Source organism: Hordeum vulgare, chromosome 5H, assembly GCF_904849725.1.
Source record: "Hordeum vulgare subsp. vulgare chromosome 5H, MorexV3_pseudomolecules_assembly, whole genome shotgun sequence".
NCBI classification, from domain to species: Eukaryota; Viridiplantae; Streptophyta; class Magnoliopsida; order Poales; family Poaceae; genus Hordeum; species Hordeum vulgare.
In genome coordinates, this window is record NC_058522.1 from 580,491,176 (window position 1) to 580,503,283 (window position 12,108).

The 12,108-nt window shown below is 45.7% G+C and overlaps 1 protein-coding gene across 1 annotated transcript; it reads left to right on the forward strand.

Moving 5' to 3' along the window:
- The first annotated feature begins 1,965 nt into the window (after positions 1-1,965).
- On the forward strand, positions 1,966-6,481 carry LOC123395139 (monothiol glutaredoxin-S7, chloroplastic-like). Its single transcript, XM_045090072.1, has 2 exons — positions 1,966-2,512; positions 6,183-6,481. Exons 1-2 carry the CDS (start codon positions 1,981-1,983, stop codon positions 6,236-6,238), a joined length of 588 nt encoding a protein of 195 aa, XP_044946007.1. The 5' UTR covers positions 1,966-1,980; the 3' UTR covers positions 6,239-6,481.
- The last annotated feature ends 5,627 nt before the right edge of the window (positions 6,482-12,108 follow it).

The window sequence follows — 12,108 nt, forward strand, 5'->3', positions numbered from 1 at the left end:
ACACAAAGCATTGACGTGATCCAGTTATCTAGCAACAACACCTTGTTCATAATCAGAAGACACTGACTATCATCGATCAACTGGCTAGCCAACTAGAGGCATGCTAGGGATGGTGTTTTGTCTATATATCCACACATGTAAATGAGTCTTCATTCAATACAATTATAGCATGGATAATAAACTATTATCTTGATACAGGAATTATAATAATAACTATATTTATTATTGCCTCTAGGGCATAATTCCAACACTAACGGCGAGAAGTCATTAGGGTGTAAGATTGCTCGGTTTAGGCTCAGTTTTACTGTCCTAAATGTTGCTTTGACGAGCGGTGGTGGTAGGAGAATACTAGTGCCTCGGTTTTGGCTAGTAGATAGGTTTCTACGAAGATCTTATCGTTTGAACCTCAGTGCCAAGGATTCGTATAATCCCGTATGTCATTCCCTTTGTCCTTCGGTATGTTACTTGCCCGAGATTCGATCGTCAGTATCCGCATACCTATTTCAATCTCGTTTCACCGGCAAGTCTCTTTACTCGTTCCGTAACACAAGATCCCGTAACTTACACTAAGTTACATTGCTTGCAAGGCTTGTGTGTGATGTTGTATTACCGAGTGGGCCCCGAGATACCTCTCCGTCACACGGAGTGACAAATCCCAGTCTTGATCCATACTAACTCAACCAACACCTTCGGAGATACCTGTAGAGCATCTTTATAGTCACCCAGTTACGTTGCGACGTTTGATACACACAAAGCATTGACGTGATCCAGTTATCTAGCAACAACACCTTGTTCATAATCAGAAGACACTGACTATCATCGATCAACTGGCTAGCCAACTAGAGGCATGCTAGGGATGGTGTTTTGTCTATATATCCACACATGTAAATGAGTCTTCATTCAATACAATTATAGCATGGATAATAAACTATTATCTTGATACAGGAATTATAATAATAACTATATTTATTATTGCCTCTAGGGCATAATTCCAACACTAACGGCGAGAAGTCATTAGGGTGTAAGATTGCTCGGTTTAGGCTTAGTTTTACTGTCCTAAATGTTGCTTTGACGAGCGGTGGTGGTAGGAGAATACTAGTGCCTCGGTTTTGGCTAGTAGATAGGTTAGGGTTTTAGTACTTGTAGGGGCAACAATTCATCTTTGAATTCGTCTGTTGGGACGAATTCGATGTAGCACCGACGTAGATTCATGATAACGCCTTGTGACGACGAGGTTAGGGTTTGTCGACATGCGTATGCGACAACGAGATTTGCTATTAAGCTTTTTAGATTCTTTTAAGGGTTCAATGGTGACGACTGCAGTTTCGAGCCGCTGATACTCAGTGACACGTGCACAAAGAATTTTTATTTTTCATCGAATAAGGTTAGGCCAGATCCAGCATGCGAACGGTCACAACGACACATTGACGGTTCATTCAGAAGGCGATATTTGTCGATTGGTAGTCCAGGGATATCTATATGATTTTTATTGCGTTTGGCGTGCTTTATACTCATATGAACCTTTATATAAAGACATGAAATTGTTATTTTTGCTAAAAGAAACATATCAAGCTCATCAAGGAATACCTTGATCAACTCATCACGAGCAACACCATAAACAAATGGTATACTCCCTCCGTCCCAAAATTCTTGTCCCAAAATTCTTGTCTTAGATTTGTTAGATACATCTATATCTAGACAAATCTAAGACGAGAATTTTAGGACGGAGTGAGTATCATGGATCAAATTGGTTGGTAGACATGCTTGCCAAATCTATAAAAGCATGCCTCAAATTTTACCTGGTTTTCCCATAGAATGAATCTACTTCGAGAAGGACAAACAAGGTGCCAAACTTCCTAAAAAAAAATTTGAGATCAATATATTTCACACTCCTCTCTGGCAGGCCCAAGAAATCTCCGGTGGCCCAGTCACAGTACTGGCCTTCTCGGCCGGCCACAAAAGCTCGCGAGGAAGAAGTAAATGACGGTTCTGCCATCCAGTCAACCACAGCCACGACTCATCCGTCCTCTGCATCCGTCGCCGCCGGCGCGCGACCTCCACAAGCCACCCGCCGCGATGGCCGCCGCCACGGCGCTGGCCGGCGCGTCCCTCCCGCTCCCCCTCTCCGCTCGCCCGCGGCCTGTTCGGTTCTCCGTGGCGCTCCCCCGGACGGCCCCTCCTCCCCCGGCCCTGCGGCTCCGGTCGGTCCGGCGCCTGGCGGCGACGGAGGGAGGAGGAGGCGGAGTGGCGGCGGGCATGAAAGAGACGCTGGACAAGGTGGTGACGGCGCACAAGGTGGTGCTGTTCATGAAGGGGACCAAGGACTTCCCGCAGTGCGGCTTCTCCCACACGGTGGTGCAGATCCTCCGCTCCCTCGACGTGCCCTTCGAGACGCTCGACGTGCTCGCCAACGACGCGCTCCGCCAGGGCCTCAAGGAGTACTCCAGCTGGCCCACCTTCCCGCAGCTCTACATCGACGGCGAGTTCTTCGGCGGATGCGACATCACCCTCGGTATGCACATTCATATGCGCTCTCTGCCTTTACTCTCCCACGATTACAGTTGAAATTTCGAGAATTTCTGCTTTACTGCACACTCGTGATATCGGACTACAATTTATTCTACAAGGGCATATCAATTCGTTCGTTAGCGATATACTTTTAGTTGAGGGCGATATTTGTAGATTTGGCATATAATTTGTGTAGCTGTTTCAGGCATATAATTTGCTCATGTTGAAGGCATGGCACATTCATGCTGCTTCTTGTATCTGAAAGGGTTTGGGGTAGTGTCAAGTTTTGATAGTTGAGTTCTTCACATTCAAGAGATAAATTAGGATTGAATTGCATTCTGCGCTCTGTTGCTGTGTAAACTCCATGTATGTGTAGCTGTTTCAGTCGTATAATTTGCCCATGTTGAAGGCAACATACATAGTTGTCGCTTCGTGTATCTTAAAGGGTCTGGGGCAGTGTCAATATGTACTAGCTGTATCGGATAAACTAGGACTGGATTGCAGTCAGGCACTCCATTGGTGTGGAATAGTTTCTGCTTTCCGTTGCCGTTGAAACCTATTTGCTTTTTTTTTTTTTGGAGTAAAAACTGGAAAGTGTTGCTTGAGAAACTATAATAGACATTTTGTAAGGTGTTGATGTGAAAAAGTTGGGAGCATGATATGATAGAACAGGGTCGATGGAATATACAACCTAAAAGTATATCGTCTCACCAAGATGGATTGGCTCTCAGAGTTGAAAGGCCAACAGAACCAGTGAGAACTGTTAGTAAAAGCTGAAAGGTAAAAGTCTCAAACATGTTATAGACATTACGGAGGAAGTAGCATAGTGAGTACTTAACAATTACAAAAATGTGTTTATTTGCTTGTTAAAATGTGTGTCACACCTGGTCTATGGACTAGTTTAGTATATCTGCTCCAGTGCTTGTGTGTGTGAGAATGCCTCAGGGATTCCGTGCTCAAGAACTTAGCCAAAGTGGTAGGACCTGGTATTGTTCTTTACTTAGAGCCTGTAGTCAGCTTTAGAGGGAAAAAGACAGTTTTTGTTGCCATGCCAATGTTGGAAAGGGCCAGGCTCTGGGATCAGAAATTATCATGATACATCAGACTAGCGAATTCTGATCAGCCACTTTGTTGTGAAGGAAGAAGCAGTTTTGGTCCTTCCACAAGTTTTTCAGGATGTGGTTTAGAGTTCCTTTTCTATAACTTAACTTGAGGAGAAAAAAAATCCATCTTTACTATATGAGCAGCAAAAGATGCTTCATGTTCCTGTTGCTGATTTGAATCAAAGGCATGCTCCCACACCTGCTCACCATCATTACCATCACCAAAATAGTTGCACCCCCATTATTTGAACCACCTTGGATAGGTATAAAGTTTTAGTACCTATGCCGAAACCTTGCATAATAAGTTCATTTCATCCCAGGATGTTCTGGACTATTGGGAGTGTCGAATTCTGGTGATACTTTCAGACAATAGGGAGAACACCTGGGGATGTAGCTTAGCTCCAAATCCCCTGAACAAATATGATTCCTATAATCATAACTGTTTCTTGTGACTTTTTTTACCATTTGAATGATTTGAAGATTGCTAAGCACATTTGCCACGTGGTTGTAATTTTGATCGTTCCAAGTGTTGCTTTATATGCTCTAAACTCCAATGTGGTAGCACTTGAAATAGTGAACCTGAAATCTCAACTCTCAAGATTAGAATATTGCTGTATTTTTTGCTGTAAGATTCCCTCTGCTATGCATTTATCTACCTGTGACGGCAACATTATCAGGAAGGACCATCATAATGTAAGTTGGTAACCTTCTTTTCGCGGCTGCCAACATCAAACCGGCCAACATTGCAGCAGGAGAGGATTCATTTGTTCTCCTCCTGTTTCAAGCTTGATTAGCATTCATGGCCGGATACTTCCTACAGTAGTATACATTAAAACTCAACTATTATTTTGATTTATGCTTCAGTGTCAAATACATGGAATGGTACCAGCCTCTGGGAACACCAATTTTCAGGACTGGTGCAAAATTCCAGCCACGTAGCTTAAATTTGTGGCAAGCCATTCCAATCAAGTAACAGAATACGCACTGCTGATTGACGGATTCAAGCTTTATTAGACCATTCCATGCTAGGAATGTATGGCATTCAAGCTTCAAAAAGATCAGCCTGCGGATCTCTACCTTTATATAAGCTAGAACGTCTGAATTCAATATTGATGAAAATGTGAGATTTCTTGCATCGAAATTATGATTATCAAGAAAGATCAGTTTCGCACTTGGTCTATGGACTGGTTTCTTCAGTAGTCTGCCTCAGTGTTCCATTCTCTAACTTAGCCAAACTGCTGGGACTTTGGAGAGTAGGGGACACGTATGGTGATGTGGCACTTGCTTAGTAGAGTTTATAGTCAGCTTTAGAGAGAAAAAAGATTGAGAATGCCATGGCTCCCTGCCAATTTTTTGGATCAGAAATTATCATGGTACATCGATAGACTAGCTGAGTTCTGATCAACAGCTTTGTTGTAAACTAAGAAGCTGTTTTGTAGCTTCCACAAGTTTTCCAGGATGGGTTCAGAGTTCATTTTCTACAATTTAACTTGATGACAAAAAATCCATCTTTATCATGAGTAACAAAAGATGCTTGCTCCCCCACCTGCTCACCATCATTACCATCACCAATAGTTTCATCCCCACTATTTGCAGCACCTTGGATAGATTTTTTATTTATTTTCTAGGCCGAAACCGCCTAGTAAGTTCATTTCATCCCTGGATGTGCTGGGATTGTTGGGAGTGTTAAAAGTCTTGTGATGGTTGTCAGACAGTAGGGATCACATCTGGTGATGTGGCTTGCTCCAAATCCCCCGACCAAATATGCCTACCTGTAATCATAATTATGTCTAGCGACTTCAATCATTCATAGTGTTTCTTTCCATGCTCTGAAGTCTAAACTCCGAAGTACTAGTAGCAGTTGAAATAGCAATCCCGAAATCTGAACTCTTAAGATGGGAATATTTCTTCTTTTTTTGCTGGAATATTCCCTCTGTGCTATGTGTTTATCCCATCTGTGATGGCAACATTATCAGGAAGGAGCATCATAATGTAAGTTGGTAACCTTCTTTTTGCTGTTGCCAACATTGCAGCATGAGCGGATCTCACTTGTTCTGCTCCTGTTCCAAGTTCTAGTATTATTCTGGCCGGACACTTCCTAGTACAGCTTAGAGCTCAAATCTATTGTTATTATTTATGCTTCAGTGTCATGACATGGAATAATGCCAGGCTCTGGGAAGTGGGAACACCGATTTCCAGGACTGGTGCAAAATTCCAATCACTTAGCTTAAATTGCTGCCACACCATTCTAGTCAAGGAGCAGCAGATTATGTGTTGTTGACTCATGAACTGGAAGCTTTATTAGACCAATTCCAGGATTTTTTTTAGTTTCATCGAGTACCAATGGCAAATGTACAACATTGCGGCGTAAAAAATAAAATCAGCAGCTTTGTTGATGAAAATGCGATATCTTTTTGTATCCAAATTAGGTTTTATCGAGAAGGATTAGTATCACTGCTTTTCTATTATACCAATGATTAGTGTTGATGTTCCTTGTATACTCGTTTGTATTTGATAGCAGTGCTTGAATGAACCGGGATTTTAACGCTTGGGTTGTTGTATGTTTTGCAGAGGCATACAAGAGTGGGGAACTGCAGGAGACGCTGGAGAAAGCAATGTGCTCTTAGCGCAAATGACGGGGGACATCATACAGTAAACCATTATATATGCTCTAGCCCTTGTTGCCGTACGCACGCACTCTTTGAGCCCATGGCAGAGAACTGGAGATGCAGTCGCTAAGTTGTAGATGATTCAAAAATATGAAGCAGCGAGTTACAAATGTACAATGCACTTTGGCTATGGTAAATTTTGTGCAATGTGTGGTCTATCGTATACCTAGTATCAATCGCTTGCATGATGGTTTCCTTTGACATGGAGGGCAAGCCTGTGGAGGGTTTTTGATAATCTTCCTCAGTGCTTTTATCCGCAAAAGTGGGTGTTGGCACACTGTTTAAACTAGGAGGGAATAAAGATGTGATGCATAATCTATTTTTCACCAGGGGCGTGAGCATTCTCAGTATTTTCTTTATACCGTTGATTGAAAGATGTGTGTTTCTCTCTCATACCTCGTGTCTTCTGTCAACAGAAAGTCCAAATAGCATGTTTTCATGTGACATAAGTTAGTCAACGTTACATAATTATGAGTTATTGTGCTGACATGATTGTCTGGCACCAATATGATAGGATACTGGAGGTGGATTTCCTCAGATCTATTAAGATATCACACGAATTCTAGTCTTAGGTAGCTATTACATGGAGATACACGAATTTGGTGGAGGGGAGTGGGAGAGGAAGAAGAGGAGGGGAGTGGGAGAGGAAGAAGAACATGAGGTAGCCGCCGTCGTTGTCGTTGCCCTGATCCACCGGATGCCTTGCCCCGTCCCTCTCGCAGGAATAAGTAGATGGCCTTCACTTGGACTAGGCTGGGCTGATGTAGCGGGAGTTGGGTTGCCTGGACCGTGCGGGCCTAGCAGTTGTGGGAGCCTGTTGGGGATGCGGATCCCCCATGTTAGGGTTGCTGACATCCCCCTCTTCTTGAGCTGAGGCTTGTCCCCAAGCCTCGGCGTGCGAAAAACGCGCCAGCAGATTTGCTTTGTCTTCCCATGTTTGCCCCATCGCTGAAGAAGCGGACCACTGAATCTTCACTTATTTGCGCACGCCGTCCTTGTGCTTGCGCTATCGGGTTTGCAGGATTGCTATGGGAACAACCAAATCATCAGATGAATGAGGCAGGTGAGTTTCAACTGTCGTACCCGGGAGAAGAGCGCGACGGAGCAGCGACACATGGAACACCGGATGCACCGTAGCTTGTGGAGGCAGTTGAAGTTTGAAGGCAACTTCATTGATTTTGGCGACAATCTGGAACGACCCGTAGTACTTGAAGGCAAGCTTGTAATTCGCCCGAGGAGCAACAGATGTTTCGATATATGGTTGTAGCTTGAGGTAGATATGCTCACCCACAGAGAAGGTTCGAAATGAGCGTTTCTTGTCTGCTTGCTCCTTCATAATTTGACGGGCCCGGTTGAGGTGTTGTTGCAGGAGATCTTGCACCAGAGCCCGCTCGTCAATCCATGACTATAGTGCAGGGACTGAGCAGACCGTAGTTGATGAGAGTCCCGAGTGGCGCGGTTCATAGCCGAACATGGCCTTGAATGGAGTCGTCCCAATGGCACAGTGGTGGGAGTTGTTGTACCGGAATTGAGCCAGAGGAATCCAAAATCTCCAACGCCGAGGACAGGCCTGGGTAAAACAACAAAGAAAGGTTTCTACGCACTGATTGACGCGTTCAGTTTGGCCATCCGTCTGTGGGTGCTGTGCTGTGCTCAGCCTGAGTTCTGTGCTTGCACCGCGGAAAAGCTCCTGCCAAAAGTGACTGGTGAACACGGGATCCCTGTCCGAAACTATAGCTCCTGGCAGACCATGAACCTTGTAGATTTGATGCAAGTAAAGCTGAGCTACCGATGCTGTTGTGTATGGATGAGCCAGCGGCAAGAAGTAGGCGAATTTGGTTCGTTTGTCCACCACCACAAGCAAACAGTTAAACTTACTGGACCGCGGCAAGTCGTCGACGAAGTCCATCGAAATCATCTCCCATGGCCGGTCTGGAATGGGTAGTGGCAGCAGCAAACCTGGTGATGCTGTTCGGTCGGGCTTGGCTTGCTGACAGATTTGACAGCAGCGAACATATTGCTGGACATGTATCTTCATCTTGGGCCAAGCGAACAAACGTCGCACGCGACGGTAAGTCACTGGGAACCCTGAGTGCCCCCCTACTGGACTGTCATGGAAAGCTGAAATAATTTTCTGCTGAATAGCTGTGTTCCCTCCCAGCCATATCCTGCCACGGAAACACAGAATACCGTGTTGCAACGTGAAGCGCCCCTTGGGATCCTCTCGAACTGCCAACTGCTCCAGTAAACGTTCAGCTTGCGGGTTGTTAATGTAGCTGCTAGTGACGTCTTCAAGTCATGCTGGTTGACAGGAAGTGATTGTAGCTAGAGTCTCCGATGGATTGGCTCGGGATAACGCGTCGGCCCCGACGTTCTCGATCCCTTTCTTGTAACGGATACGGTAACGAAGGCCGAGTAACTTGGTGAAAGCTTTTTGCTGCCATGGGGTCGTCAGACGTTGTTCCTCCAAGTGGACTAGACTCTTCTGATCTGTGAGAATATCAAATTCAGCGTGCTGAAGGTATGGGCGCCATTGGTCCACAACTACAATGATGGCCAAGTACTCTTTCTCGTAGGTGGATAGTCCTTGTACCGCGGGCTGAGAGCCTTGCTCATGAACGCAATCGGATGCCCTTGTTGCTGCAGGATGGCCCCGATGCCGCGGTCGCTGGCATCTGTCTCCACTGTGAACGACTGCTTAAAATCGGGAAGAGCCAGAACTAGGGCTGAAATGAGCTGTTGTTTGAGCACCCAGAATGCTTCTTCTGTGACTGGAGTCCATAGGAATGGGGTCCCCTTTTTGAGCAGATTGAACAGGGGGCGCGCTATCACTCCAAAGTTCCTGACGAAACGCCGATAGTACCCTGCTAACCCCAGGAAACTACGAACCCCCTTGATGTCTGTAGGAGCTGACCAGTTGGCGACGGATGTGATCTTAGAGGGATCGGTGGACACTCCCTCAACGCTGATGGTATGGCCCAGATATGAAATCTCTTGCTGGCCGAAAGCGTATTTGCTCAGTTTGACGTGCCACTTGTCCTGTCGCAATAGTTGCAGGACCTGTCGGAGATGGATGACATGGTCTGACAGAGTAATGCTGAAAACCAATATGTCATCAAAGAAGTGGAGCACACAAATACGGTTGACAGGCTTGAGTGTTGTTGTCATGGCACCGAGGAATGTTGTCGGTGCAGCTGCTAAGCTGAATGAGACGACCTTGAATTCAAAGTGTCCTTGGTGTGTTTGGAATGATGTCTTGTGCTCTTACCCCGGTGCAAGTCTGATCTGATGGTAACCCGCAAGGAGGTCTAGTTTAGAAAACCAGGCTGCTCCGTGTAGTTCATCCAAGAGTTCTTCGATAACAGGGACTGGGTATTTGGCCACCACAGTGAGGGCATTGAGATGTCTGTAGTCTATGCACACGCGCCACGTTCCATCTTTTTTCTTTACTAGAATGACAGGTGAAGAAAGGGGTTGGTACTGTGTTGAATGACACCTGATTTCAGCAGAGCTTCCACTTGTGCTTCGATCTCTGTTTTGTGTTCTAGTTTGTGCCGGTAGGGTCGAATGTTCACTTGTTGTGCGTCGGGAATGAGGGGTATCCGGTGATCACAGACACGTCTCGGGGGCAGACAGGTGGGTTCTTCGAACACATCAGGGAATTCGTCGATGACACGCTGAATGCACTCTGGAATAGGAGTTGAAGGTTCAGATGCTGGAGCAACCACGCACATATGCACGATATGTGAGATACTCCCTTTGCTGCAGAGACCTTGGAATTGCACACTATTAATAGACTCACAGACTGCAGAAGCAACATCATGCCCCTCGAGCGGGAGTGGAAATCTCGATGGATCGGTTGCACCAATCGACTGTCATGGGGCTGTGCTCTTCGAGCCAGTCCAGTCCCAGAATTGCATCATAAGTGCCCAGGGCCAACACCTTCAGATCCGTGAAGAATTCTTGGCCTTGTGAGTACCACAGACAACTGGGAATGAAGGTTGAGCAGATGATCTCTCCTCCATCAACGACATGGACGCGTCCCGGTCTAGGTAGAGGTTGCACACCTGACAGGGCAGCAGCAAGACGAGCGTTGATGAAGGATTTGGAGCTGCCTGAGTCCACCAGCAAGAGAACTTCACGTCCCTGGATCCAAGCGCGCAATTGAAATGTCTTGGCAGAAACCCTCCCAGTCACGACCGACAGTGATATGGTTGATACGTCTCCATCGTATCTACTTTTCAAAACTCTTTTGCCCTTGTTTTGGACTCTAATTTGCATAATTTGAATGGAACTAACCTGGACTGACACTGTTTTCAGCAGAATTGTCTTGGTGTTGTTTTTGTGCAGAAATGAAAGTTCTCGGAACGTCGTAAAAATTTACGGAGAATATTTCTGGAAAATATGAAAAATACATGCGCAAAGATCCACCGGAGGGGATGGGCTAGTGGGCCACAAGCCCTAAAGCCGCCACCCCCTGGTGGCGGCTAGCAAGCTTGTGGGGCCCACGTGGCCCTGCCGCCCCCAAACTCAGCTCTATAAATTCACTCTCGTCCGAGAAAAAATCAAAAGAGAAGATTTCGTCGCGTTTGCGATACGGAGGCGCCGCCACATCCTGTTCTTCATTTGGAGTCCGTTTTGGGCTCCGGAGAGGGGAAATCGTCGCCATCGTCATCATCAACCTTCTTCCCTCTCCAATTCCATGAAGCTCTTCATCGTTCGTGAGTAATCTATTCGTAGGCTCGCTGGGCGGTGATGAGTAGGATGAGATCTATCATGTAATCGAGTTAGTTTTGATGGGGATTGATCCCTAGTATCCACTATGTTCTGAGATTGATGTTGCTACTACTTTGGCATGCTGAATGCTTGTCACTAGGGCCCGAGTGCCATGATTTCAGATCTGAAATTATTATGTTGTCACCAATATATGTGTGTTTTAGATCCGATCTTGCAAGTTGTAGTTACCTACTATGTGTTATGACCCGGCAACCCCGGAGTGACAATAACCGGAACCACTCCCGGTGATGACTATAGTTTGAGGAGTTCATGTGTTCACCAAGTGCTAATGCGTTGGTCCGGTTCTTTATTAAAAGGAGAACCTTAATATCCCGTAGTTTCCTTTTGGACCCCGCTGCCACGGGAGGGATGGACAATAGATGTCATGCAAGTTCTTTTCCCTAAGCACGTATGACTACACACGGAATGCATGCCTACATCACATTGACGAACGGGAGCTAGCCACATATCTCTCCGTGTTATAACTGTTGCATGATGAATATCATCCAAACAAATCACCGACCCATTGCCTACGAGTTTGTCCCCTGCTGTTGTTACTTGTTTTGCTGTGCTGCTGCTACTATTGTTGCTGCTGCTGTTACTTGCTTGCTCTGTTGTTACTTGCTATTGTTGCTACTTGCTACTGCTGTCACTACTGTTGTTCCTTGCCATTGCTGCTACTCGTTACATCGCTTCTACCTGCTACAATACTGGTTCGCACGACGTTGACCGGAAAGAATATTTCCCGTCTACCGGCAACTTCTGGCGCCATTGATACAATCGTTAGGAATAGTCTGCCGTCAATAGATCATTTCTGACACCGTTGTTATCATATTACTTTGTTGTTGATACTTTGCTTGTAGATACTAATATTTCAGGTGTGGTTGAATCTGACACATTCAGCTGCTAATACTTGGGAGTATCCTCGCACTTCCTGACTGGCGAATCAACAAATTTGGGTCGAATACTCTACCCTCGAAAATTGTCTCGATCCCACGCGCTGGTGGGTCATTGCAAGACAATTTCTAATTGTTGAGCAATCGAGAATAGCA

Bases quoted from the DNA above. Each gene is read 5' to 3' on its own strand.
- LOC123395139 (XM_045090072.1), top strand. From the start codon at position 1,981: ATGACGGTTCTGCCATCCAGTCAACCACAGCCACGACTCATCCGTCCT. The intron at 2,513-6,182 runs GTATGCACATTC...TATGTTTTGCAG, and splicing joins CGGATGCGACATCACCCTCG to AGGCATACAAGAGTGGGGAA.